This window comes from Aspergillus sydowii, assembly GCF_001890705.1.
Source record: "Aspergillus sydowii CBS 593.65 unplaced genomic scaffold ASPSYscaffold_16, whole genome shotgun sequence".
Taxonomy (NCBI): domain Eukaryota; kingdom Fungi; phylum Ascomycota; class Eurotiomycetes; order Eurotiales; family Aspergillaceae; genus Aspergillus; species Aspergillus sydowii.
Window position 1 is genome coordinate 312,332 of NW_024467874.1, and position 23,609 is coordinate 335,940.

The window sequence follows — 23,609 nt, forward strand, 5'->3', positions numbered from 1 at the left end:
GCCGCTCCACTTCCATCCACCCTTCTTTGAGTTGCACCATACCTGCTCAGACAGTCATGCGCTCCAGCTGGATCACAACGTCAAAGACCTCCCCTCCACTCCCGAACTCCCTCAAGAGTGCACTGATGGTCTTTACTGTCCTCGACCGCTCATAGTCCTCTACCCTCTGCCACCCAACAATCCCCAAAAACACACCTTCCTCCTTCTCGACCCCATTCGCACACGAAAACAGCGGCTTCCCATTCCCATAAACCTCTTCAATAGCCTTTTGAAGACGGCTCCATACAACTTCTGTCTCTGGCCCCCTCGCCACTTTAAGTACCTGCGTAACGCCCGTCTCTGCACACAGAACGGCCGAAACAATGGCCTCGAATAACTGCGGGATATCCGGGCCCGCGACGTACGGCTTCACAAGCCTGATAAACGAGCGGAATGTCTCGGAGTGTGGGAAGAACGCATGAATGGAAGAAATATCATCCCATTCTTTGTACTCTATATATTAGTTCGCTCCCCCTTGCGGACAAAGTAATCAGGTGTTAGGTACGAACCAAGAATCAAAGCCCCCCGACAGCTACTCTCGTCAACGGGTGTGCCGTTCTCGAAGATGATCCGTCCGCGGAAGAAGTCTTTCAGCCCCGGGACGCCGACGAAGTGTGCGAATATCTCGGGAGATTTGGCGGCGAATTCGGCTTGGGACTGGGTGTCTGATTTGAAGACGGGCCAGAGTAGTTCCGTGATGGTCATTTTGCTATTAAAGTGATAGTATCAAGGATGGAGGAGATGAGTAAATTGGAATGGAGTGAATACTGTAACTTCAAGGGTGTATCCTTCCAGTTATATATTGCTTTGTTTATATATACTTAACTGTATCGTGATTGGTTCGGACCGGGAAGCGGAGATCCACAATTGCCCGCGTCCGCAACGGAATCCCGCAGGGCTGAGTCCAGACCTTGCGGTAGTCATGCGATATACAGACTTTGTTCAAATGTGGATACCATGCGGGATTCAGCCTTCATGAGTATATCCGCAGATTATTTAAAGACGTGGAGTTTCGCTACACCCACAACACTACACCTCACCACATACATACATACAAGCATTTTCAACATCACCATTAAGATCATCCCTCCTTGAACAAGATGTCCAGAATAATTACTGTCGTCGGCGGCACAGGCACACAAGGTGGTTCCGTAATCAAAGCCCTCCTCGCCGCAAACACCACCAGCCCCGATACCAAACCCAAACCCTACACCATCCGCACCATAACCCGCAACCCCGCCAGTCCCGCCGCAAGAGCCCTATCCGCGCAAGGCATCCAAGTCCTCCAAGCCGATCTGGCCAACCCAACCTCTCTCAAAGCCGCATTCGCCGGGTCGCACGCAATCTTCGCCGTGACGAATTTCTTCGAGACCCTCCCCACCCTGGGTGTTCGCAAAGCAATGGAGTCTGAAACCGAACTTGGGATTAACCTCGCCAATGCGGCGGCGCAGACTTCAACACTAGAGCACTATATCTGGTCGACGCTGCCAGACTCAAAGACGAACACAGGTGGGGAGGTGGTAGTGCCGTACTACGAGAGTAAGAACGCGGTGGGTCGGTATATCCGGTCTACGTTGCCGGACTTGCTTGCGAAGACGACTTTCGTTTGGTTTGGGTGGTATGCAGCTAATATGATGGTCCCGACTTTCCATCCTTTTCGGATTCATGGACGTGGTGGTGCAAGTGGTGATAGGACGTATGTGACTTTTGTGAATGTTGATCCGGCGACGAAGGTGCCCGTTTTGGGGGACGAAGGGACTAATGCTGGGTTATTTGTCCGTGCTATTCTGGAGAATCCGAGGACGACACTGCCTGGGAGAGTTGTTGCTGCAGTGATGGAGGATATGCCGATTGGAGACATAATTGAGGGATTTGGGAAGGCAAAGGGAATCCAGGCGACAGCTATACAGATCAGTAGAGATGATTATAGGAGGTTGTGGCCTGGTTTGGGTGATGTTATGGATCTTTCGAACTCCTATTTTGAGGTCATGGATGGAAGGGCTTTCACTAGCACTGATGAAGAGATCCTGACCAGGGAGGATTTTGATATCTTGGGCCTAATTGGAACGGATGCGGCGTTTGCGAGACTACCACTGCTGGAGTGACCCTAATATAGAACCCGGTTCGAGTGTTTACCTTATCAATATAACTGCCGCTGACATGATCCTATCCTGAATCTACCATAGCTTATATAAATTGGATTAAGAATAAGCTTAAAATCTACGTAGTTATCTGCCTAAATAGAAAAAATAATATAGGAAATTGAGGATATCTGCTTTCATACTATCTGCTATATCAGATCAATATTTCTCTGACAGCTGCTAAATACGGAGAAGTAATGAAAGGAAGACCTTGAAACTGGAAGTTACGTTTTCTAAGCCTTTCATAAAAAAATAGATTCTGAATAAGTCCTCACCCTCGGAGGGCGACGTATTCCGGTATAACCTTACTAAAGGCCAGTGAATACAGCACACAAATCATCTAGAACCCGAATAACTTCGTCCGTTCCCCAGGGGGGCAGGTCTGGCAGCCAATTTTCCTCGATAACCCGCTTCAACACCTCAACAACCGACTTACAATCATGCAGGGGAAGGAAGCTATCAGCCTCAACAGTGAGCCCCGGTTGACCATTGCCGTACGCAAGATAAAGGTCCAATTGCGGCGTCTGCGCTGTGTTCAACGAGATATTCTGTAATTCCGTTGCAGGAACGGAAGTAGTAGCATCAGTATAGACGGCAGGTATCTGCGCGTGGTGACGGCAGGAGAAACCGCCAGCCACAAACAAGACAATGACAGCCTGCAGAAAAGCAATGGGGTAAACATCGCAGAGTGTCCCACGATTCATGGCCTTTGCGGCCCGAACGATCTGGCCGGCATGCCAGATCGCATACCGCGAATCAGCCCCCTGCATCCATGACTCGGCGTAAACCGCGGTCTTGAATTCCTCCCGGAAACTCTCTCCCACGCTCGATGGTTGGAGATCGTTGAAGGAAACATGGAGGTGCATCGAGACCAGGTTGTAGAGGAAAGCGATTTCCGGTGCCAGCGCACCGCTGGTGGCGGCGGGTGCAGCACCGCAACTGTTCAGCGGGAAAAGCTTCATGACTGATTGTAGCTCTGCGTGCCGGGATGTGAGGACGAGTGTGTTCCACGTGCTGGACCCGGCGGCAATGCTGCTGAGTTGGCGGTATTCCCGGACCATGGACCACATCCCGTTGAGGTAGACGGACTGCATAAAGGAGATTTCGACGCGGTCTTTGCATGTGCCGAGGAGTTGGGGATTCTGAATCAACTCCTTCAACGACGGTGGGGGCGCTGGTGCGGACAGCTTGAGAACTTCATCCTTCCATACGGCTGCAGTTTCTGCGTGCCAGAGTTGCTTGGGGCAGGGGAGAGGTATGTCGATGCTCGCATACGAAAGGGTGGGATTGGTATTACGGGTGATGGAAGTCTGGCAGTCGAGGACGAAGGAGTGATAGATTAGCCTCCGCATAGATTCTTGTTCACACCAACGACGCCAGATACTATCCAGCTTTTCCGAACAGTCGCTCTCCAGAGCTGCTTCGAAATACGGCTCGGCGTCTAGAAGTAGTAGCCTTCGGGCCTGCGAGATGATTGTGGGGACTATCATGAAGCAGCTTTCTGCTAGGCCGATCTTGCGCGAAATTCCACTGAAGATTCCCATGTACTGCTGTAGGAGGAATGCCTGGGCCATGTCTAGAGCTCTCATTGTTGTGTGGTCCTCCTCATACTACAAGAAGCAAGGACTTTAGCTCGGGCTCTCATTGGGATAGAGAGAGATTCACCTACTCGCTGCATCGTCGCCCGCCGCACCGTTAACTGCAGGGCAAAGCCGAATTTCCTCAATGTAACCGATGGGCTATCCACGGCTCCCATCGCAATCATGGCCGCGATCAGCTCCGGCCGTCGACTACTCCAGTCGAATGTGGGGATATGGATGAGATCATTAATTTGTCTCACCATCTTACGGGTGATATACCGGTTGGCAAGTTTGAAAAGGACCTCGGAACTCGGGAATGACTCGACGATGCCAGGTTTCCGATCCGAGTATGCATTAAAAACCATATTGAGGATGCGGTCGCGCACGAAATGAGGGAAGGGCTGGGTCAGTATACTGGTGGTGTCAGCCTGCGGAGTGAAGCCGGGAACCTCTCCGTTTATCGAGAGGTGGGCTTGCTCCATGTGTGAATTTTCGGTCGACAGAGGCATCCAACCCTGGACAACGGATGAGAGTTTGTATACCTGTGATCGCATGGGCATGATGGGCGACATGGTTTCGTTTGGCGGGACTACCGGTACGCAAGGGTTGTCCATGTTGGTGAAGGTGCTGATGGAATTCAGGAAAGAGAAATCCATATCACCCAAGTCGAGGGTATCACCAGTTCCGAAACTACAGTCCTCCCCGCCGAACGGAAGCAGGCTTAATGAATTCCACAGGGGTTGGATACTGGTGATGGTAGATTCGCTGGCGGCTGAGTCCTGCTGTCCACGAGAAGAATAGAAAGGGGCATTGCTGTTGTCGCCAGAGGCGCCATGCTCGACAAGAGGATCAGGCACATCAGCTGGTTCACAGGGCAAATTCTTCTTCTGGCATCGTTGACACGGCTTCTGGTCTGTACACTTCAGCTTGGAGGAAGCACAGCGTCTGCACGCCTGAGCGACGCGATATTTGATGTTGGAGGATGAGTCCTCGGATCCTCGCCTTATATTGGTACTGCGACTGTGATTCGCCTTGTGCCTCACCATGAGGTCCCGACGAGCGAAACCCCTGGAACACACCGGACACGCAAAGGGCCGTTGCTTGGTGTGCGCGCGGTAGTGTCGGTCCAGATGGTCCTGGCGGCGGAAACTTGCATTGCAACGGTCGCAGGCGTAGACTTCCTGGTTTTTAGCCTTGCGGGGGAGCCGCGGGGGAGGAATAGAAGATGACATTAGTATTCTATTGATTTCCCGCAGAGGCATCCATGGACTGACACGGCCTGGGGGGTTTACCAGGTGTTCGTTTGCTTCCAGACCGGGAGAGTTCGGGGCCCCGCAAAACTTTGTTCCGCCACATCCCGAGAATCCTAGTACCATAAATCTATAGTTATTATCATGTTTTTCTAGTACTTAATACAGCCTGAAATGTCGGGACCATTTCACCAAACGTATCAAGAAAGGTGGGCACCCTTGTACCGGACTCTGAAAGCTGAGGGCAAGACCCGACCTGGCAATCCAGACCCAATGTCTGAATAGGATCTATAAAGCCGACTCATACCATAGAATATTTAGAATAGAATCATCTTCTTCTCACGGGAATCTAAAAGGATCTACAACTATTCAACGTCAATTCTTTTTATTTCTGCACTCTATTTAAATCACACAGAATGACTCCCTTACCGAAAACACTGCCCGACGTCAAACGCTTCATCACCACCCACAAGGACGACGGAGCCGCGATATTCTCTACCGCAGTATCGGACGTCGTGCCCCGAACCCCAGTTCCGGGAGCATACTTCTCCCTGGCGTATGCAACCAGCAGTCTTCCAATATCTCTCCAAAACGACGACCTGTCCATCTACGGCAACTATCTGAAGGAAAATCCAGGGCTGGCCATCTCAACAGGGTCAGTCTGCCGTGTGGTGGACATCGGGCCTGGAGTGACAAGTGCAATGCACCGCACAGTGTCGCTAGATTACGGAGTCGTTCTCGAGGGAGAGGTCGAGTTGATTCTTGATAGTGGGGAGATACGACGGATGCAAAAGGGCGATATCGCGATTCAGAGGGGAACATGTCATGCCTGGAAGAATGTCACAGTGTCTACGGCTGCGGATGGCCGTGAGGAGCCGGGTTGGGCTCGGATGCTTTATGTTCTACTACCGATAGACCCGGTAGTGATCGATGGGGGTGGAGAGCTGGGAGAGTCTGTTCCCGGGATGGGAGTCCAGCCCAGTACTTGAGGTTATTATCGTCCACCATAGCTTAATCCCATACACGATATATTGATGCTCACTGGGGTCACATGCTAGTGGTTGTGCGTGGGATATCCCAGTTCAGCTTGTGCCGGAGGAACGAAGTTGGTACTATAGTCTAGATTTGAGTAGCTGAAAGAGATAGCGGGCATCCGATATCTCGGTTGCCCGCAGTGGGCCTCGGCCTGTGTCTTCGGTCCCACATACAATGTTTCGGGAAATGTTGCCAGCATATCCGAGAATGGGACGGATGATGATCTGATGCAGAGGTGGAAGCTATCAGTCAGCTGTACCTTTTATACCACCACCGCGGCAATCATTGACAGTTGGTCATTGAAGGCTGACGCCTTAAACTTCCTCGACGGTTCGCAGAAATAATCACCTCGGAAATGGACGGCCAGCTAAAGGTAACTATTGTGGGAGCAGGCCTGGCAGGCCTCCTTGCTGCTCGTGTTTTGAGGGAGAAGCACGCAGTCACCCTCGTGGAGAAATTCGACGGTGGCCACGAAGTAGGAGCTGCAATAAACCTAGGCCCGAACGGGGTTAAAATAGCCCAAGAGCTGGGATTTGACAAGTCACGATGTCGGTCAATTGCCTGTGGCATGACCAGGACGTTGGATCGAGACGGGAAAATTCTCATGGAAGAGAATATGGGCTTTCTTCGAGAGGAGTATGGTGCTGAGTGGCTGTTTCAGCACCACGGGGACCTTTGGAACGAGTTCCTCAGGCTTGCGACATGTCCTTCGGAGATGCTGGAGATCCAGGGACGGCCTGCTCAGGTACTCTGGGGAACAAGAGTGACTGGCGTGGATGTACAGACGGGGGATGTGTTGCTCGATAGCGGAGAGAAGCTTGAGTCTGATCTGGTGATTGGTAGGCAGATATTCCTCCATTTTACCTCATTCTAGCGGGATATTGTCTTATAGTCATTATAGGGGCGGATGGGATCAAATCCCTTGTGAGACCACTGGTTGTTGCGGAGGAAGACTTTCGTACTGCGCGTCCGTCAGGCTCGTCTGCATTCCGATTCACCATTCCAAAGGAGACTCTCGAGCAACACGGCCTGGAATTACGAGTGATGGACTCGACCCGCGAAGCAACCCTGGATATCTATCTCAGCACGGACGGAACGAATCGATCGGTCATCATGTACCCATGCCGCGACTTTCAGACCCTGAATGTGGGCTGTATCACCCCGGACGAGATCCTGCAGTCCCCCACCACCGAGTCGTGGTCTGCAGAAGGCTCCCGAGAGGATCTACTCAGATGTTTCAATTGTTTCTCGCCGGCCATTCTTGATGTACTCAGGTAAATAATCCCACGCTCCTGCATGATCCAGGAACCTCGCACTAAGATATATACACAGCAATGCAAAAGATATCAAAGTCTGGCAACTCCGCGACCAGGACCCCCTACCCACCTACATTAAGGGCCGCGTTGTCATCATCGGAGACGCTGCCCACGCGATGACGCCGCACCAGGGCCAGGGCTGTAACCAAGCTATTGAAGATGCTGAAGGATTCCGGATTCTGAACACGTCCGGTGTCAGCCGTGCTCTTGTGCCCGAGCTGCTCAAGGAATTTGATCGCGTGCGACGTCCTCGTGCTTCGAGGATCCAAACAATAACTCGTCAGGCTCACAAGAAGCCATCACCTGAGGAGATCTGGAGACATAGGCACTACTGCTATGCATATCCGGGAATTGTGGAATGTCTGCGCCGGTTGGACCATGGGGAGTTGCACTCGGATGCTCAATATGGAATATAAATGTAGGGTCACGATACATTTACAAGTACCATTTCTGGACTATAAAATCTGCCTAGCTGGTTAAAGTATCGGGATATACTATAGTTAGCTGAACTATCTATTGACAATTGAATACGGAGTTCTGAATTGAGAGAAGGCCATCATGAGCTCAAGATTAATCCTAACTTGGACAATGCATATGTCCCTTTCTTTACCTTGAGCTCAAGGTTGACAGAGACACGTTAGCTTCGCGGGTGTTGAGCGTTGTAGAATACTTCCAAACTGCCAAGTGGTAGAATGTTCAAATACAAGTAGCATTTATAATCAATTCAGGGGGTTAATAGACGCCATGGTCTATGAAACAACCTTCCGGAAAAGAACGCCCATGTAGGCAGCCCCTGCTACAGAAGCAGCAGCCAATGGCAATAGATAGACGACCGCACCCAGGATAATCCCCTGGTCAAAAAAGCCCCAAGCGCCTGCTGGTGCCTGCCCCGTCGGTTTCAGCGGCTTTGACAGGGCCGCAAGCATCTTGGCCCCGACTGCAGAACCCCCGTAGGAAACAGTTCGTGAGATGGAATGGAACCTCTCACCGGGTGCAATCTCCGGGCTGGACTGCTCGAACATCTCTCGTGTGAAACGGAGGTCAAGCTGTACCGGATATCCCACAGGAAACGCTGGGCCAACTGTTTGGAAGATAGGTCAGTCAGTCTGGATGGTGGTTGCATTTGGGAGAAATGGTGCTCTTACTCAGAAGCTGAGCTGGTATATGATTGAAGAATGCCGCTCTGCTTTCAATAAACTTGGAGAGATAGTTTGCCTCTGGTCCAGCAGCAAAGACGTAGATTGGGCCAAATCCTGCTTCTTCCGTGGCGCACATGTCAATCGCATCGTCGAGGCTGGTGACCCTGTGGGTTGCAATAAGAGGTGCCCGTATTTTGCATCTCAAAATACGGCTCGATCTGGGGACCTTCAGCGATATAGCAAAGGAATCCTTTACTCGATATACATACCGGTCGACCACTTCCACCGCCAGGCCTAAGTGACCTCTCCAGACGGACTTGCAGGTGCGTTTGTCTACGCCATTCTCAGCATCTTGCATTTCTGGAGTCTGCTCCATTCTGGCCGATCTGTGCAATCGGTTCTTGCTCGTTTCCTCTACGGTTCCGTTATCCGACACCCGGGCCTCCTCATACTTGGACAGTTCGTGAGCCACTGCGTCGACGAAGTCATCGGCCACGAACTCATTGACAAACACCTGGTCCACCGCACAGTGACTTCTACCACCAAAGGCCAGTCGCGAGGCTACCACTTCCTTTGCTGCTAGTTTAGGATCCGCGGTGCGATCGACCAATGCAACAGCGCGCGTTGTTGGGGCGGACACAACGCGGCCGAGGAAATCGCCGGTGCCATCGAGTCGCCCGAGCTGATCGACGACAAGGCACCGTGCGAGAAAGTCGGCCGGGGCTCTCCTTGATACGACAGCGAAGGTGTCCTTGTCTAGTGCTTCCGTGATGGCCTGGCGGACGAGTTGTGCGGACTTCTGCGCTGTGGTCGGGAGCTGAAACAGACGGAAAAAGGTCAGCAACAAGTCAACCCATGAATAGTGAGTATGTACTTCAACTACGCAGCAGGAGCCCGCCTCGATTGCGGCACACAAAGCGCTGAAAACACTAAAGGCGAGAAAAGCCGTGTCTGGAATGATATACACGATGCGGGTTGCAACGCGGCGTTCTGGGCAACTCTGCCCTCTTTTCGACTTGTACTCGGTGGCCAGCTCTGTCTTCAGATCCAGCCGGTCGTAGTGCTTGCGAAGATCAAGAAGTATTGCTCCTACTGCAACTTCAGCCTCGTGGAGGAGACACGCTTCTTCGGTGCGAATTGCCTGCACAAGCTTGTCCGAGTGCGCAGTGAGATGGGCGAACAATGATCGCAGTTCGTGCTGCCTTCCTCGAAGATTGCGCGCGCGACCTTCAACGGCGCCAATCTCGACTCTCGGTAGTTCTGGGGCGCCCATGCTTTCCTTCAATGGATGCCTTTGATGGGATATCTTGGTAAGTATTGCTGGGTGTCGTGTGTCGTATGGTTTTGATAAGAACCACAACGATCCGCCCCCAGTAGCTCGGACATTTGAACCGCCTGGGGCAAACACACTACAACCCCTCAGGGGTTGGATGTGGCACGTCCACCTTTGGAGGGGAAACAAGCACATCCGTCGGGTATGGAAGGCCCCTCGGGCCCTCATTTTCTATAGATGCAGAGAGCCACGGGGCAGATGTGCCCAAGGGCGTTCCGAGCCGAGGGATTTCCTACACCGTTTACCTATTCAAGTTCTCTGAGAACTAACTATCTCCTGTCATTAATCCACCCTGTCCTTCCAGTCAAACTTTACCATGTCGTCTACCACCAGCACTACAACAACAAGCAAATCTCGAGCAGATGCCACGATCAACCTAACCAGGGTATCCGATGAACCAAGAACATTGCAGCAACAGTCATCCGACGAGGACTCCGAGGGTGAAGGATTCCTCACTCACAACGGCTCGCCAACAGGACTCGAGCCAGTTAATAACCCACCGACGTGGCCGACAGACCATCGCCGTGTGCCGCCTTACAGAGCCCCCGTGGTCAATCCAGCCTGGAGCCGCATTGCCGGAGACACGGCAGCGATTCGCACGTTTATGTGGACGATGCTGAGCGGCTGCCAACTGCTTCAGGTAGGCTAAAGATCGTCGAGAATGGATATGGTCTCCTGGCTAATATATGCGAATAGTGGGGGTATATGGTTCCCAGAGGGTTAGGGTTGCATGCCAGAGGTTATGGAATGTACCAGATAGCAAACGAGTGGTAATTTTAGGAGATTATAGCTGAGGACTAATACTGTAAGAATGGGCCTGGAGTTGGATATGTATGTCTTTGCCAAGTGCAGGTCTGTATTGGAATCCAAGCCTAAGTGTAACAGAGTTACATCTCCTGTAGGTAGAGAATACCCGATTTATGGTCAGAGTCTGACGGCGTTCATCCAATACTCGATTTCTGAGATATGCTCCAGTTCAGACCAGAAGCAAGTACATACAGCGTCTCTAGTCTCGGTACAGCAACACAATATTTCCTTGCTAGTCGGACAACATTGCCAACAATAACCTCAACTTCCATCTTGCTATTGTAAAGCATATCAGCCATCATGCTAGGCTGGACACCCGGAGCTGGTCGGACAGCACTCCGTCGTATCTGGGCCTTGACAACCTCCTCATTGACCTGGTCACCGTAGCCAAGAGCGCGAGCTACAGCCACAATCTCATACATTGCGGCCTCAACGAACTCGCCCGCAATATCAGTAGTTCCCAGGAGCTCAACATCACGACACCGAGACAGAGCGCAGATTGGGTTCCAGGTGGCATTTCCAATCAGCTTTTTCCACCGTTCAACCTGGATGTCTGTGTGGTTCTCGCTCTGCGCCCCTCCAGCAGAGAGCATATCCGTGAACCTGCGTATTTTGTCTCCATCGTCTCCCGAAGCCGGGTGGCTCGGATAGGCACCCGTCAAGATATGCTGGGTCTCCGTTTGAACAACCTCGGTGCTGGAAATCCGTGTCGAAGGCATGTAGGCCACGGCAGAGATAATGAGATTTGCAGGGAAGCGCTTCCAGTAGGCCTCTTCGACTCCGATGCCGTTCTGGACGAGGACGATAGCTGTATGCGAAGTTGATACTGCTTCACTGATCACTTCAACAGGCGAGGGATCTTCATCCGGGAACGCTTTGGTGGCAACGATAATGTAGTCGTATGGTTTATCAGCTAGTGCCCGGGCCTCTGAGACGGAATTTACGAGCTCGGGATGGTACGTATAGCTCCCCAATGCGATCGAATCAATCTTGAACCCATGGGCCTTTGCGGCTTGGTAGTTTGAGCGGCAGACGCAGACAAGTTCGGCGCCAGACTTGTGGAGGAAGGCTCCCAGGACAATTCCCAGACTGCCGGCACCAAGGATCAACACGCGAGGAGTAGTCATGGTGTATCGGATTGTATTGGCCTTGTGAACTCGGTTGAACGGGGATAAGGGTGTTTTTATAGGTGTCGGTTGTGGGTGGGCGGCATTTCGGAGCCGACAACTAACCGCGAAAACTACGTTTTTTTTACTTTTTAACAAGTACAAGGAGTAGTAGGAGTACTAGTGGTACTATCAAATACATATACATAACTTCATTATCCACTCACTGCGGATTTAATCCTCCACGAGGGTGGCCATTTCCCAATAACATACTGTTGCTCACACTGGGAGCGCTATAGACCGAATTAGCCCTCAACGAGTATAATGTAGAAGCAGCACGTACAAGTTCCCACACCTCCGCTCCGAGAACTGTCTCGGTGCCTTCATCATCAAGCTCACCCGCAGCTCCCGCAGCAAAACATGCAGAGACATAATGCTCATCGGTGCCATGAGCGTCGCGGAAGTAAGGGTGCTTCATCAACCTGGCGAGTCCGCGCCTCAACTTCGGACCAGCGCCATTTTTGCAGAAGACATCCTCAATCGACTGTCGGAATTCGAGCGTCTCGTCGTCTGGCGGGCTTTCCATGGCAAATACGTCCTTCCACCCGAGAGAGTACTTCCACTCGGTGCGGTATAGGTTATGGGTGCCCCCTCCCGACCCGATGATTAGGTACCGCTCTTTGCGCAAGGGTCGCAAAATCGCCCCCAGTCGGCTGTGGAAAAAGGGGTCCCAATACGCATTTTGAGAGATGATGGTTATCGGGGGAGACTTGACGCCAAACATGCCAACAATCGCGATTTGGGAGTCAATCATCCAGTTGAATTTGGTGTCGGCTTCCGCGTGGACGCCGGCATTGCAGAGCATATCGATGACCCTCTGGCCGGTTTGGAGGTCCGGGTTTGGCTCGAACCCCTCTGAAATCTTCGGATCGGACGCAATCAGCGGCATGAAATCTGGCGTGGGATTCATGGCAATCTGAATCTTGCGGTGGTCGCCACCTGCTGTATTCCAGTGGGCGCCCTGGTTCGACGATTAGTCTGAACGCAGACAAAGAACGAACTGTTAAGCCTGCGACGCACCATGATAATGACCCCCTTCACGCCATGATCAAGCGCATCTTGGCCGAGTTTCTTCCAGTAGTCACGAACTCGAGAATCTTCTTGTAGCAAGGCTGCTGTGCCGTGCGATAGGAAGAGGACGGGTGCAAGTTCTGATATCGCGTCAGCCTTTTGACAAGCATTTCTTTAGCTTAGTAATGGCTTGCCAGTCATTGTGGACGCAGTTCCTCTAGCGTACCAAACACGCCTTTGGCGTCTTTTCTATGAGCTGGTTCTAGTAGTTGAAGAACAGGTTGGCTGGTTGCTGACAATGCTAGTAGACAAGCCCGATGTCTTGTTATACTAGTTATAGAGGCTGTCGCTAGTGGGAACACCCCCGTCCTTCCGTCTTCACCTGAGTAGTATGTGGCAGTGCCCCGACTTCCCGCGCTGCGGTCCCTCCTCACTACACCCGATGGCATTCCCGATGCGTTTATCGGCAGCAACGTGGGCCTCCCAAAGCACGGCCGGCGCACGCCACAGTTCCTCCCAATTGAGCGCCTTTAAATACGGGCTGGGATTTTCTTAGAATACAGGCGCCTCATATTTTACCGTTTTCCCGTTAGAATACCACACCCCCGAGTCATCATGCCTAACCCGATCAGAGATATTTCGACAATTGACCAGGACAACTTTCCCTACATCTTCGAGCAAAATGTAACCGTCAAGCTAAAGAGCAACGCTGGGCTGGTCCGGCTCAATGTCTACAGACCCAAGGATGGCAAGCCCACTCCCGTATTGCTTACCTATGGTCCCTATGGGAAGGACACGCCATATGGAGAGTAAGGTGGCCAGCCCAACCGACACATCAGAATATGAAATAGCTGACATTCTTGTCGCTTAGTTTCCTGGCGCATTCATTCCACGATGTGAACCCAAAGCACAAGTCCCAACATTCTGCATTCGAAGTTCCCGATCCCAAATTCTGGACCGCCGAGGGATATGCTGTCGTGCGTGCCGACGAGGTAGGCATCGGCCAGTCCCCGGGCGTGTGCGACACAATGTCCAAATCAACCACGGACGCCTTTGCCGAAGTTATCGAATGGGCAGCAGACCAGCCATGGTCGACTGGGAAAATCGGGTTGCTGGGCATTAGTTACTTTGCAGGGTCGCAGTGGAGAGTGGCTGCAAGGCGACCCCGTGGGCTCGCCTGCTGCATTCCCTATGAGGGCATGGCGGATTACTACCGCGATCGATGCCGGCATGGGGGCCTTCTCACGGCCAGGTTCCTGAAGTTCTGGCATGATCGACAGGTCAAGTCGAACCAGTACGGACTGGCGGGTAGGTCGAAGAATCAAAGGGGCCCGGATACGATTGAGGGAGACCTCAGCCAGGAGGAACTCGACCGCAATCGGCACGACCAGGACGTTGAGGCTGCTCAGTATTCCTTCCGCGATGACGCGTACTATGTGTCGAGGGAGTACAGTCTCGAAGACATCGAAGTGCCTCTGTTGTCGGTTGGCAACCTGGGGAACATCGTTGTCCATCTCCGCGGAAATGTTGAAGGATATCTGAACGCAGGCTCCGCATTGAAATTCCTACGCCTGGGCGTTGGTCGTCATGACCTCCCTTTCTACGCTGATAATGAGGTCGAGATCCAGAAAAGCTTCCTTAGTGCATTCCTGAAAGACAACGACTACGACGGCTGGACCAGGGGTCAACAGCCGAAAGTGACCCTTGCCCTGCGCAAATCAGGCGTAGCCCATGACAGTCTCGCCGCGATGTCCGGGCAGGCCTTCGACCGACGAGCGGAAAATGAGTGGCCTCTCGCCCGGACACAGTACACCAGGTACTTCGTCAGTCCGGATCTGACCTTTGGGCCTCAAGAACCATGCGTGCCGGTTCATAAACGACTGTCCTATCCCGCGCTGACCGTTCCTGAAGATAACTCCTTCGTGCGCTTCACCACAGCCCCATTTACGGAAGAGGTCGAGATTACCGGCCACATTGTTGCTCGCGTAAACGTATCCGTCACGCCTCACCCGGGGGGCAATGTGCCCACGGACATCGACATTTTCTTGACCCTCCGGCATTGGGCCGCAGATGGGACGGAGGTCTTCTATACTGGCTCAATCGGGGACCCTGTGCCCATCAGTAAAGGCTGGCAGCGAGTGAGCCTTCGAAAGATCAACTACGGCCACCCACGCCATCGGGAATGGCGTCCTCACCGCGACTACTTCTCTACAGATGTCCTGCCGGTTATCCCGGGCGAGATATACCCCGTCGATGTGGAGATTTGGCCTACCCAGGTTATTATGCAGAGAGGCGAACGGTTATCCTTCGAGATTAGTGGAGGGGATACTCAGGGCGCCGGTATTTTCACTCATGAATCCCCGGAAAGGTATGAATCAGGATCTGTAAATGGTAGTAATTGGAGCGACGTTTTGCTAACTAGTCATCAGATCGGACGAGAGATTTGGAGGGATGAATCATATCCACTTTGGGCCTGACCAACTGAACTATGTGGTTCTACCCATCATCCCGCCTCATGAGTAGATACCCAACTTGGATCAATCTAGGGTTTGGGGATTTAGCCATAGTCTAGAACGCCAACGTTTGCTTTACACGCATGCATAGAATTGAGGGTCTATTATCAAGCTAATCTATTTCTTTGTCTTCTTCCGCTATTTGCAAATAAATGCCGCACAGGAAGTAGATTTTCGGCCGTACTAAGCCATTGGAACAATAGCGGTGTCTAACATTCATAGCTACTGGTCGACGACAAAGCCATCCTTATGAGGGCGCATCTGGATAGACTGCACAAACGGCGGTCTAATCTCCTGCGCATTGTCGAGCACTTGAACCCCGAGACCGGGGCGCGAAGGTATATCCACAAACCCGTCAACCACTTCTGGCACGTAATCAACAACATCGCTTCCCAAATGTCTGGTTGTGGATGAGAAGACCCCGGCCTCGAACCCAGTTGCGTATTCCTGGATCGCAAAGTTCGGGATTGCGGCTGCGACTTGCAGGCACGCGGCGAGACCAACGGGTGAAAGAGGGTTGTGCGGTACTACCTGACAGTTATGTGCTTCTGCCATGGCAGCAACCTGTCAGGCGTTAGAGAGGTGTCCAAAGATGACAGGCTCAGGTGCGAAGACTCACCTTCTTGGCTCCTGTAATACCGCCACAAACAGCAACGTCTACACGGACGTATTCCAAGGCCTGGCGAGACAACAGAGCCTGGAATTCATAGATGGTAAAGAACCGTTCGCCGGTGGCGATAGGGACCGTAATACGATCAGCCACCCGAGCCATAGCATCTGCACTCTCCGGACGAATCGGGTCCTCCACAAACATCGGCGTGTCGTCCTTGATCATATTGCTGAACGTCACTGCCTCTGCGGGTGTCAAACGTCGATGCAACTCAATCAAAAGGTCAACTTTCTCTCCAACAACGGCACGCATTCTGTGCACATTCTCCGCGGCATCCTGCATTTTCTTGACATGGGTCTTGAAGTAGATGTCATTATTTCCTTCATCCAGGAACGGGTTGATATGGCCAAACGCAGTATATCCGAGATCCATCTTTCGCTTGCACTCGGCCAGTACCCCTTCGATAGTCTTCTCGTATATATGACCATAAACGCGTGCCTTGGTACGACAGGCCCCGCCTAGCAGTTCATAGATCGGAACCCCAAGCACCTTGCCTTTAATATCCCACAGGGCAATATCGATGGCGGAAATGGCAGCATTGATAGCAAGACCCTGGAAATAGCTGAATCGGTGCATCACATTCCAGTGGTGTTCTATGCAGAAGGCAGGTTTGCCGACGAGATATTCCGCAAAGCGTTTCACCGATGTTGCTGCTGACTCGATGTGGCCCCAGACACCACCTTCGCCCCAGCCCACAACGCCATGGTTGGTGACAATTTTGACGAATAAGAATTGGCCAACGTGCAAAGGCTCAATCGAGGCGATTGTTTGTTGTTTCGACATGATTAACCGGATAGGGGGTGGATGGAGCGGTGGAAAGTTCTAAAGGCCTCGCATATATATACAGGACAGTTGCCGAGAGGGCGGCCATCGGGTGTGTATCCCCGCATGGCCCGAGGTTGAGTCGAGTAATTGGAAAACAATGAACCTGGCTGCCCTAGAAGTAAGTTTACGGTCAATAGCCCAGACGTTGGCACTCCATCAGATGCTGTTAGGGTTTCGGCCAAAGCTCGGAAGGTTCATATTTGGCATCACATTCGTGCTTATCGTTACAGCATATCACAGTCGATAATTATTCACATTCCAATAGCCTGTGCCGCTCTAACTATCTCTCTCATCAAGCGGGAGAAACTCTCTGCTAAAGGTGGGTAAGATCCTTGTCTGTGCGGTCTCAAGACGCGGATCGTGACGGCCATCGTCTCGCTTGGCCTGAGCAGCAGTTTGACCTTATTCTCGTCCACATTCTCGTCCTCCCGGCAGTTAGTGTCACTAATGTAGGGCAGCCCCTCGTCTAGAGATATGAATCTGCGCACATTCGGAGTGAGCATGCCGTCCAGCGCGACAAGGGGCTTTCTCGTGAGCTGGGTGACATTAGTGAGTGTCGGTGTTGCGCAGCCATCCCGTTTCCTACGCGCAATGTGAACAGTCCCGTATGCCCAGAACGCTAGGCTGGTCTGGTAGACGATAACAACCTTGATATCGCGCATCTTATCCGCAGGGAGCTGTCTGGCGGCGCGAAGCAGTTGGCCTCCGTGCCACATGGCCTGCCGGGCCTCTTTGGTGGGCGTCCATTCCTGCAGAAGGCAACAGACCCGTTGGGCTTCCTTGGGGCCATCTTTGCCTGCGAATGCCTGGAGACAGTTTAGAGGGACGTGAAGTGTCATGCTCAGGAATTCCAAGAGGAAGACAAACTCATACATTTTGGTGCCGGTTGAGTTTGGGGTTTCAGGGATCCTGGCACTCATCTTCGTCAGAGCTTTGACAAGCTTTTCTCCGCCCCCAAATGATGATGGTGCAGAATCTGGAACTGGGGACTGCTCGCGGGCCAGCATGACGAGATCTTGAAGTCGGCGGTGCTCCCAGATGACTCTCCAGAGTCCATGTAAGACATATAGGCTCGAGACCAGTGGATCGTCACCTGGGATGAGATCGCGATCCGTCAGCAAGCGCAGGGCATTCTCGCAGAGCGTTGGCTGAGCGCTGAGACGCGATTGGCTCAAATACCTCGCCCTCCATTCTGAAGCGCTTGCTGCAAGCCATAGTTGGTTGGGCTCAGGCATGGGAACATGTATCTCGTCAAAATGCATAACAGGTGTTGTGAGATTCATCATGGAGATATTTGCGTCAAGGACATAAACTTGGTGGACGAGTCTATAGCCATAACACATTAACTAAATTCACCTTCGAGGTAGACTGGAAAAGGTACGTGATTACCGTTTAACGCTCTCCTGTTCCACCCACGCTTCCCACTTTCGCTGGTTGGCCGCTTCGTCGTCTTCAAAGCTGGGTATAATTGGTGCATAATGGCCACTTAGCAACCAACGTGCCCTTCTGAGTATCTGCCATCTATGAGAGAACGTGTAGGAACGGAAATGCTCTTTTACATACCGTGATCAGCGGCTGTGAAGTGCTCTCGGCTATTTCCATCTTGCACCTGTCTCCGCTATAAACTCCTAGGAAGGTGATGGTATCTGGCAGGATGTCAGTTTAAAAAAAACTTCGCCATTAATTGTCACCGCACTCACGTAACGCTTGCATTAACTGCAAATCGCGAGAAAGAGAGTTGTCCCGACGCCACTGGCAAAAGTCTGTAAGTGTTTTTTAGGATATTCTACTGGGGGAGATGGGAGAATACCTGTTCAATGACCGAGTACCTCAAAATATCGGCCATGGCATGTCCGAGCTTTTGTATCACTTCTACATGAGTCAATGATGCACCAAAGGCCACGAGTGCTGCTAGGAGCTCGTCCCGAATGCGAGGTAGACTGAACGTGGGGACATGGAACCAGGAGAAGGTGTCGCCGAGCTGGTGCCTGAGAAAGCCATGCAGCATGCTTTCCAGTTCCTGGGTTCCCGGGAACGTAGTCGCAATACGAATGAGAGGTCGTCTGTCACTGAACAACAACAAAGTCGAAAGGACACGCTCTCGATCGGCTATAGTCAAATGTTGTTGAGCGAGAGAGGGATCTCGTGGTAGGCTGTCCTTGTCCTTGGTCCAATCATGCGGCAGACTTAGACTCGCCTCGTCCTGATCTATAGATGGTTGATCCATCGAATCCGGGCTCCAGTTCAACCAAGATCCCTCAAATGCTCGTGCCCCGGCGACAAATGCTCTCTCCTCGAACGAAGTCCGATCTGCAACCTTCCGTCTTGTTCCACTACAATCCAACCCGGCTATGGGCGCAGATGGTTCTGCTTCTTCCACCGGGCTCATAAAGTCGGACATGGGAAAACTCAGCAGCTCGTCAAAGGTTTGGTCGATGTTGAGATGCTGGTCCCAGATATTGGTGTTCCCTTGACCGTCACCAGCCACAGGCCTTGGGACACCGTCACCTTGTCCATCCCAGCCGAGAAGGTCCTTGAGAAAGTCAGCGTAGGTCAAAGTGGCTTCAGTGAACCCAGCATCGGACCCATTAGTCTGGAATCCACATATGTCAAGATCAAAGGAAACATCATGAACATTATTGTCCAGCCCAGGGCTCAAGGACGGGGTAATCTGGCCTGTTATCGTCCCACTGTCACTCGGACGTGCGGGTCCGGTAGGAGCGCTCAGTCCAAGGCTGCTATCGATGGCTGGTTCGATTGGCGCTTGCGCTGCTCCAGGTTGACTATCAAGCAGGGCAGCTTCCATGCTGTCTTGCCGATCTAGCTGACCCGATTCGACACTGGCATTCCAATCATAGTCACAGAGCGTGTTCTTCTTCACACACCGTGCGCATGGTTTGGCGTCGTCACATTTAACCTTGGATATGGCGCATGCTCTGCATGCCTGGGAAACGCGGCGAGCAAGGCCGGACAGTGCCTTTGCCTGGTGGATTCTCCGGCGCGATGCATGGCGGCATTCATGGCGCTTTAAGAGATCGCTGAAAGGTCAATGATTCTGATTCTGTGTCTTATGGTTGCTATCACTCACTTTCTCGAAAATGCTTTTCCACAAACGCCGCAGGTGAAAGGTTTCTCATGTGTATCTATGCCAAGGTCAGTTATTATACAGAGTTTTAGAGGTCAAGTGACTGTACGGGTCCGGACATGACGCGAGAGATGGTCGACACGAGAAAATCGCCGCTGGCAGTGGCTGCATTGGTACGACGGAACGGATGCATCACCGGAGATCTGCTCGAGAGTAGCAGGGAACGCTTCATCCATTATAGCACATTCTGCGACGACACTGATTATCTGCAAAGCTGGGGTCGTAAGGAGGAGGGGCAGACAAGAAAGGGTGGAAGCGCCTCCTCGTTCCTCATTCTGTAGCGTCGTGTGGGGTAAATAAATTAATAATTGTACTCATTTCTACTGTTTATTAGTATCCTTGAGGAAAAAAGCTATAGACAAATGATATTTGTCGATGTGCGGGCATCCGAAGTGCACAGTCGGGATGTGGGCAGGGCCCACCAAGGCACTTGGCAGGATGTACGATCAAAAGAAAAGAAATAGAATGTGGAACAGACACCATAGCAGGAAGTATGTACGCTTACATATTTACCTATACCCCTTCCCTCTTCTCCACCAGGTACTACTACCTTTAAGTCCCACATCAAGCTGTAACCTACTAGTTCCGCCGACAGCAATTGCTACGAACCCGAACCTGACCAAAATCCTATACAATTTCCGGGACTACTTCTATCGCAATGGGGATTTGACAGATTCAGCGGCTTCCCTCTGAAAGTAAAGATCAATAATTAAGATGGCTTCCTGGCTTCATTCGTCGACCTGGCAATTTTAAACTTTCTAGATTTCGAGACGACGGCCTATGATATGGCAGCTGAATAGGAGGTTATGTCGACTATGACTTGAACACCCCAAAGTCGGAGTGGTATGAAATGGATTGGTACTCATGCTCAAACGAGATTGGGGTGTGGTACAATGGCTAACCTCATGATAGCAGGTGTTCTTGTCACTAAAGTGGGAGGCCATCTGTCCGTCAGATGTTTGCAAAACACCCTTTTGGCAAACTGGATGAGTCATGGCAAATGTTAGTGACGTTTATTGCATTAATACCTCGACCTGGATCTTCACAAATCAAACGCAGGCTTTATTGTCTGGCCAACCTGGAAAATCGGTTGCTTTGTTGCTGAAGCGAGAAACATCTTCCATAATCTCCGAGGCCTCGGGGCGTTGGAACGCGTTCTCCATAACCGCCCTCCTTCCCGGGGCTGTACCGTATAAAGATGGAATATATTTCGTGACGGACTAGCTTTTGAGACCTTACTTTGACCAATGCTGCTCAATTAAGCTCATGTGCGAGTTGGTGTAGTAATTGATATCGTACTGGGCATCGGCGTCAATAGGGAAGACAACAGTGACTGTGTAAGCCATGATGAATATAATACCATTGAAAGGGAGATTATGGGGAAAGTTGAATCGGGAGCCAGAAGCAGAGAGAAGCGCTGCAGCTGCATTTAGGGGTCGTTAAGCCAAGGAAAGAATAATGTGATAAAAGAAATGGCTATTAAATTAAGTGCCGGATGCTTGCACCGTGCCAACCATTGGTCCGTTATAAATTCATTTCTTCCAAGTCCGCCCGCAGTTTTCAACAGTAATTGGAGCTTTCGAGTCTATACTCTATATCCACTTCGGAATGGTTCCTTCAACCATAGAGACCAAGTAAACTTCTCCGTTTATGAAGGCGATGCTGTCAGGCATGCCGCAGGTCAGATCATAATCAATGACATCATACGGGGCAAATGCACCTGGGCAGCCATTCACTGAGCTGGCTATTAGGATACGGCGAAAATGTCAGCCAGTGTCTGATGTTGACCCGGTAGTTGAACAGCCCCCGCTTGTCAACTAATTACTTGCCACCATGCAAAAACCTTGAAACGCGCGATCCAGTCTTGGTTCGCGGGCCTTCCATGTCAGCTAGATCCTCCCCGACCTGAATCACCTGCACTGCGAAATCGGACCCTAGCACACGATTTTCTTGTGCGGCAAGGGGCATGGCTGCGTTCATGTAGTCGGCATGGTTCAGTGCTACAGCGCGCACACGAAGGAGAACCTCCTTCAGTCCTGGTTTCGGGCCAGGTGTCTCCTGGACAGTCGTGGACTTGTCGCTGGTATTCACAACAAGAGCTCTCATTTTGGTGAGTCTAGTCTGTTGACGTTATTATTCTAAATAATTCGCGCTAATCCAGTGAGTAAATTGACACTCGGTGTTAGTCATGGCCACCGGTAGTTCCAAGTCATTGATTTGTCAGCATATAAACGTCCTTCGTCTCAAGGTTCTCAGGCTGGCTGGCGAGTCAATTGTTGACATCTCAACTTCTACTGTATTTTTATCACTTCCGATATGGAGATTGCTTTAACCCCCAAGCACCGCGCCCTCGTACTTGAAGACCTTGGATCCGGGTTTCAGGTAAAACAACTACCAACACCACAGCCTGATACCGGCAGTGCTATTGTCCGCGTCACCACGGCTGGGGTACTGCCCTACCACCGCGATGTCTACAATGGCAAGCGTCCTAACTCCTTTCCCGCTCCGCTGGTAGGCGGGTTTGGTGCTATCGGTCATGTCTCCGCAGTCGGGTCTGACGCAACGGCGTTGAAACCAGGACAGCTTGTTTATGTTGATTGCGTTATACGGGCCCGCGATGACCCGGATTCTTTTTTCTTGACGGCTATCTATCAGGGCTCCAGTGATGGCAGCAAAAAGTTGATGCATGAAGTGTGGCGGAATGGGACCTTTGCAGAGTATGTCAAGGTGCCGCTTGAGAACTGCATTATGCTTGGTCAGACAAGATTGTGTGATAATCTAGGATACTCGGTCCATGACCTGATGTACATGGCATATCTCCTTGTGCCATTTGGTGGCTTAAGGGATATCAAGCTCGAGGCTGGTGAAACAATCGTTGTTTGCCCAGCGACAGGATTCTACGGCAGCCTAGGTGTGCAACTGGCAGCAGCAATGGGGGCAAAAGTCATTGCGATGGGTCGAAGCGAAGAGAAGCTAGCAAAATTAGTGAAGGATATTCAAAAGGGACTACCCCGTGCGGATATCGGAACAGTTACAATAACTGGTGATGAAGAGAAAGATGCAGGTGCGCTGCGAGCCTTTGGTGCTGCTGATGCCGTTTTGGACATCACGCCCGCGGCTGCATCATCGTCGACGCATACCAAGAGTGCCATTAAAGCCCTACGTCGGGGCGGGAGGGTCAGCTTGATGGGATCTACTGGAAATATCGGAGTCCCACAGATCATGATCAACAATATCACGTTGAAAGGTACAGTAGGTTCCTTCGAGTCTTTGGTGCTGGCACTAATGGTATATGCGCTTGCAGGCAAGATGATGTACGAACGAGAGGCTATAGTGCACTTTGTGAAAATGTTGGAGCGAGGTCTATTTCCTCTAGGCAGGGACTTGATGGAGACTAAGGTCTTCTCCTTGGATAGTTGGAAGGCAGCCTTCGATGCAGCGGCAGAACATAACGGCATTGGCAAATGTGTAGTATTGGAACCTTGATCTCTGTCCTGACAGCCACTTGTTCGTGAAAATAACATGAAGATTTTGAGCCACATACAACGCAAACTACACGGAAATAACAGGGTATAGTATTATTGAGGCAGAGTCGGCTGGCTTCTGCCTTGGTGAGCTTAGGGTTGAGTACGCTTACCC

General features: G+C 51.6%; 14 protein-coding genes across 14 annotated transcripts; 6 read left to right on the forward strand and 8 right to left on the reverse strand.

Moving 5' to 3' along the window:
- Nucleotides 1-46: 46 nt before the first annotated feature.
- ASPSYDRAFT_94616 (uncharacterized protein) lies at nucleotides 47-744 on the reverse strand (the record flags this gene model as incomplete). Its single annotated transcript, XM_040852998.1, has 2 exons — nucleotides 47-492; nucleotides 549-744. 2 exons carry the CDS (start codon nucleotides 742-744, stop codon nucleotides 47-49), a joined length of 642 nt encoding a protein of 213 aa, XP_040697216.1.
- Nucleotides 745-874: 130 nt separating this feature from the next.
- ASPSYDRAFT_50922 (uncharacterized protein) lies at nucleotides 875-2,221 on the forward strand. The gene has a single exon (XM_040848181.1). It carries the CDS (start codon nucleotides 1,140-1,142, stop codon nucleotides 2,142-2,144), a length of 1,005 nt encoding a protein of 334 aa, XP_040697217.1. The 5' UTR covers nucleotides 875-1,139; the 3' UTR covers nucleotides 2,145-2,221.
- A 267-nt stretch (nucleotides 2,222-2,488) lies between these two features.
- Nucleotides 2,489-4,992, reverse strand: ASPSYDRAFT_94618 (uncharacterized protein; the record flags this gene model as incomplete). The annotated part of the gene is made up of 2 exons (XM_040852999.1): nucleotides 2,489-3,790; nucleotides 3,850-4,992. 2 exons carry the CDS (start codon nucleotides 4,990-4,992, stop codon nucleotides 2,489-2,491), a joined length of 2,445 nt encoding a protein of 814 aa, XP_040697218.1.
- Nucleotides 4,993-5,401: 409 nt separating this feature from the next.
- Nucleotides 5,402-6,391, forward strand: ASPSYDRAFT_212282 (cupin domain-containing protein). Its single transcript, XM_040844032.1, has one exon. The coding sequence runs from the start codon at nucleotides 5,427-5,429 to the stop codon at nucleotides 5,997-5,999; it is 573 nt and encodes a 190-aa protein (XP_040697219.1). The 5' UTR covers nucleotides 5,402-5,426; the 3' UTR covers nucleotides 6,000-6,391.
- ASPSYDRAFT_1163903 (uncharacterized protein) lies at nucleotides 6,033-7,783 on the forward strand. Its single transcript, XM_040840135.1, has 3 exons — nucleotides 6,033-6,884; nucleotides 6,947-7,319; nucleotides 7,378-7,783. Exons 1-3 carry the CDS (start codon nucleotides 6,401-6,403, stop codon nucleotides 7,775-7,777), a joined length of 1,257 nt encoding a protein of 418 aa, XP_040697220.1. The 5' UTR covers nucleotides 6,033-6,400; the 3' UTR covers nucleotides 7,778-7,783.
- Nucleotides 7,784-8,110: 327 nt separating this feature from the next.
- Nucleotides 8,111-9,773, reverse strand: ASPSYDRAFT_162526 (uncharacterized protein; the record flags this gene model as incomplete). The annotated part of the gene is made up of 4 exons (XM_040843086.1): nucleotides 8,111-8,442; nucleotides 8,507-8,718; nucleotides 8,770-9,317; nucleotides 9,375-9,773. 4 exons carry the CDS (start codon nucleotides 9,771-9,773, stop codon nucleotides 8,111-8,113), a joined length of 1,491 nt encoding a protein of 496 aa, XP_040697221.1.
- Nucleotides 9,774-10,026: 253 nt separating this feature from the next.
- Nucleotides 10,027-10,650, forward strand: ASPSYDRAFT_529645 (uncharacterized protein). Its single transcript, XM_040848586.1, has 2 exons — nucleotides 10,027-10,473; nucleotides 10,530-10,650. Exons 1-2 carry the CDS (start codon nucleotides 10,150-10,152, stop codon nucleotides 10,605-10,607), a joined length of 402 nt encoding a protein of 133 aa, XP_040697222.1. The 5' UTR covers nucleotides 10,027-10,149; the 3' UTR covers nucleotides 10,608-10,650.
- A 124-nt stretch (nucleotides 10,651-10,774) lies between these two features.
- On the reverse strand, nucleotides 10,775-11,767 carry ASPSYDRAFT_212287 (ketopantoate reductase family protein; the record flags this gene model as incomplete). Its single annotated transcript, XM_040844033.1, has 1 exon — nucleotides 10,775-11,767. The coding sequence occupies one exon, from the start codon at nucleotides 11,765-11,767 to the stop codon at nucleotides 10,775-10,777; it is 993 nt and encodes a 330-aa protein (XP_040697223.1).
- A 152-nt stretch (nucleotides 11,768-11,919) lies between these two features.
- On the reverse strand, nucleotides 11,920-13,132 carry ASPSYDRAFT_50925 (DODA-type extradiol aromatic ring-opening family dioxygenase). Its single transcript, XM_040848182.1, has 4 exons — nucleotides 13,012-13,132; nucleotides 12,827-12,957; nucleotides 12,090-12,767; nucleotides 11,920-12,039 (listed from the first exon to the last, which is right to left on the reverse strand). Exons 1-4 carry the CDS (start codon nucleotides 13,016-13,018, stop codon nucleotides 11,962-11,964), a joined length of 894 nt encoding a protein of 297 aa, XP_040697224.1. The 5' UTR covers nucleotides 13,019-13,132; the 3' UTR covers nucleotides 11,920-11,961.
- Nucleotides 13,133-13,432: 300 nt separating this feature from the next.
- ASPSYDRAFT_1163915 (uncharacterized protein) lies at nucleotides 13,433-15,412 on the forward strand (the record flags this gene model as incomplete). Its single annotated transcript, XM_040840136.1, has 3 exons — nucleotides 13,433-13,626; nucleotides 13,689-15,185; nucleotides 15,247-15,412. 3 exons carry the CDS (start codon nucleotides 13,433-13,435, stop codon nucleotides 15,338-15,340), a joined length of 1,785 nt encoding a protein of 594 aa, XP_040697225.1. The 3' UTR covers nucleotides 15,341-15,412.
- A 140-nt stretch (nucleotides 15,413-15,552) lies between these two features.
- On the reverse strand, nucleotides 15,553-16,783 carry ASPSYDRAFT_36361 (mandelate racemase/muconate lactonizing enzyme family protein; the record flags this gene model as incomplete). Its single annotated transcript, XM_040845419.1, has 2 exons — nucleotides 15,553-15,894; nucleotides 15,950-16,783. 2 exons carry the CDS (start codon nucleotides 16,781-16,783, stop codon nucleotides 15,553-15,555), a joined length of 1,176 nt encoding a protein of 391 aa, XP_040697226.1.
- Nucleotides 16,784-17,076: 293 nt separating this feature from the next.
- On the reverse strand, nucleotides 17,077-20,146 carry ASPSYDRAFT_36362 (uncharacterized protein; the record flags this gene model as incomplete). Its single annotated transcript, XM_040845420.1, has 7 exons — nucleotides 17,077-18,151; nucleotides 18,215-18,339; nucleotides 18,389-18,471; nucleotides 18,526-18,577; nucleotides 18,636-19,863; nucleotides 19,914-19,968; nucleotides 20,020-20,146. The coding sequence occupies 7 exons, from the start codon at nucleotides 20,144-20,146 to the stop codon at nucleotides 17,077-17,079; spliced, it is 2,745 nt and encodes a 914-aa protein (XP_040697227.1).
- A 1,627-nt stretch (nucleotides 20,147-21,773) lies between these two features.
- ASPSYDRAFT_50929 (uncharacterized protein) lies at nucleotides 21,774-22,319 on the reverse strand. The gene is made up of 2 exons (XM_040848183.1): nucleotides 22,157-22,319; nucleotides 21,774-22,080 (listed from the first exon to the last, which is right to left on the reverse strand). Exon 2 carries the CDS (start codon nucleotides 22,074-22,076, stop codon nucleotides 21,792-21,794), a length of 285 nt encoding a protein of 94 aa, XP_040697228.1. The 5' UTR covers nucleotides 22,077-22,080; nucleotides 22,157-22,319; the 3' UTR covers nucleotides 21,774-21,791.
- On the forward strand, nucleotides 22,287-23,456 carry ASPSYDRAFT_162407 (putative isopropanol dehydrogenase; the record flags this gene model as incomplete). The annotated part of the gene is made up of 2 exons (XM_040843083.1): nucleotides 22,287-23,217; nucleotides 23,275-23,456. 2 exons carry the CDS (start codon nucleotides 22,287-22,289, stop codon nucleotides 23,454-23,456), a joined length of 1,113 nt encoding a protein of 370 aa, XP_040697229.1.
- Between the last annotated feature and the right edge of the window lie 153 nt (nucleotides 23,457-23,609).

Bases quoted from the DNA above. Each gene is read 5' to 3' on its own strand.
- ASPSYDRAFT_50922 (XM_040848181.1), top strand. From the start codon at position 1,140: ATGTCCAGAATAATTACTGTCGTCGGCGGCACAGGCACACAAGGTGGT.
- ASPSYDRAFT_212282 (XM_040844032.1), top strand. From the start codon at position 5,427: ATGACTCCCTTACCGAAAACACTGCCCGACGTCAAACGCTTCATCACC.
- ASPSYDRAFT_1163903 (XM_040840135.1), top strand. From the start codon at position 6,401: ATGGACGGCCAGCTAAAGGTAACTATTGTGGGAGCAGGCCTGGCAGGC. The intron at 6,885-6,946 runs GTAGGCAGATAT...TAGTCATTATAG, and splicing joins TGAGTCTGATCTGGTGATTG to GGGCGGATGGGATCAAATCC. The intron at 7,320-7,377 runs GTAAATAATCCC...ATATATACACAG, and splicing joins GCCATTCTTGATGTACTCAG to CAATGCAAAAGATATCAAAG.
- ASPSYDRAFT_529645 (XM_040848586.1), top strand. From the start codon at position 10,150: ATGTCGTCTACCACCAGCACTACAACAACAAGCAAATCTCGAGCAGAT. The intron at 10,474-10,529 runs GTAGGCTAAAGA...ATATGCGAATAG, and splicing joins GCGGCTGCCAACTGCTTCAG to TGGGGGTATATGGTTCCCAG.
- ASPSYDRAFT_50925 (XM_040848182.1), bottom strand. The intron at 12,768-12,826 runs GTGCGTCGCAGG...TCGTCGAACCAG, and splicing joins TGAAGGGGGTCATTATCATG to GGCGCCCACTGGAATACAGC. The intron at 12,040-12,089 runs GTACGTGCTGCT...TTCGGTCTATAG, and splicing joins GAGCGGAGGTGTGGGAACTT to CGCTCCCAGTGTGAGCAACA.
- ASPSYDRAFT_50929 (XM_040848183.1), bottom strand. From the start codon at position 22,076: ATGAGAGCTCTTGTTGTGAATACCAGCGACAAGTCCACGACTGTCCAG.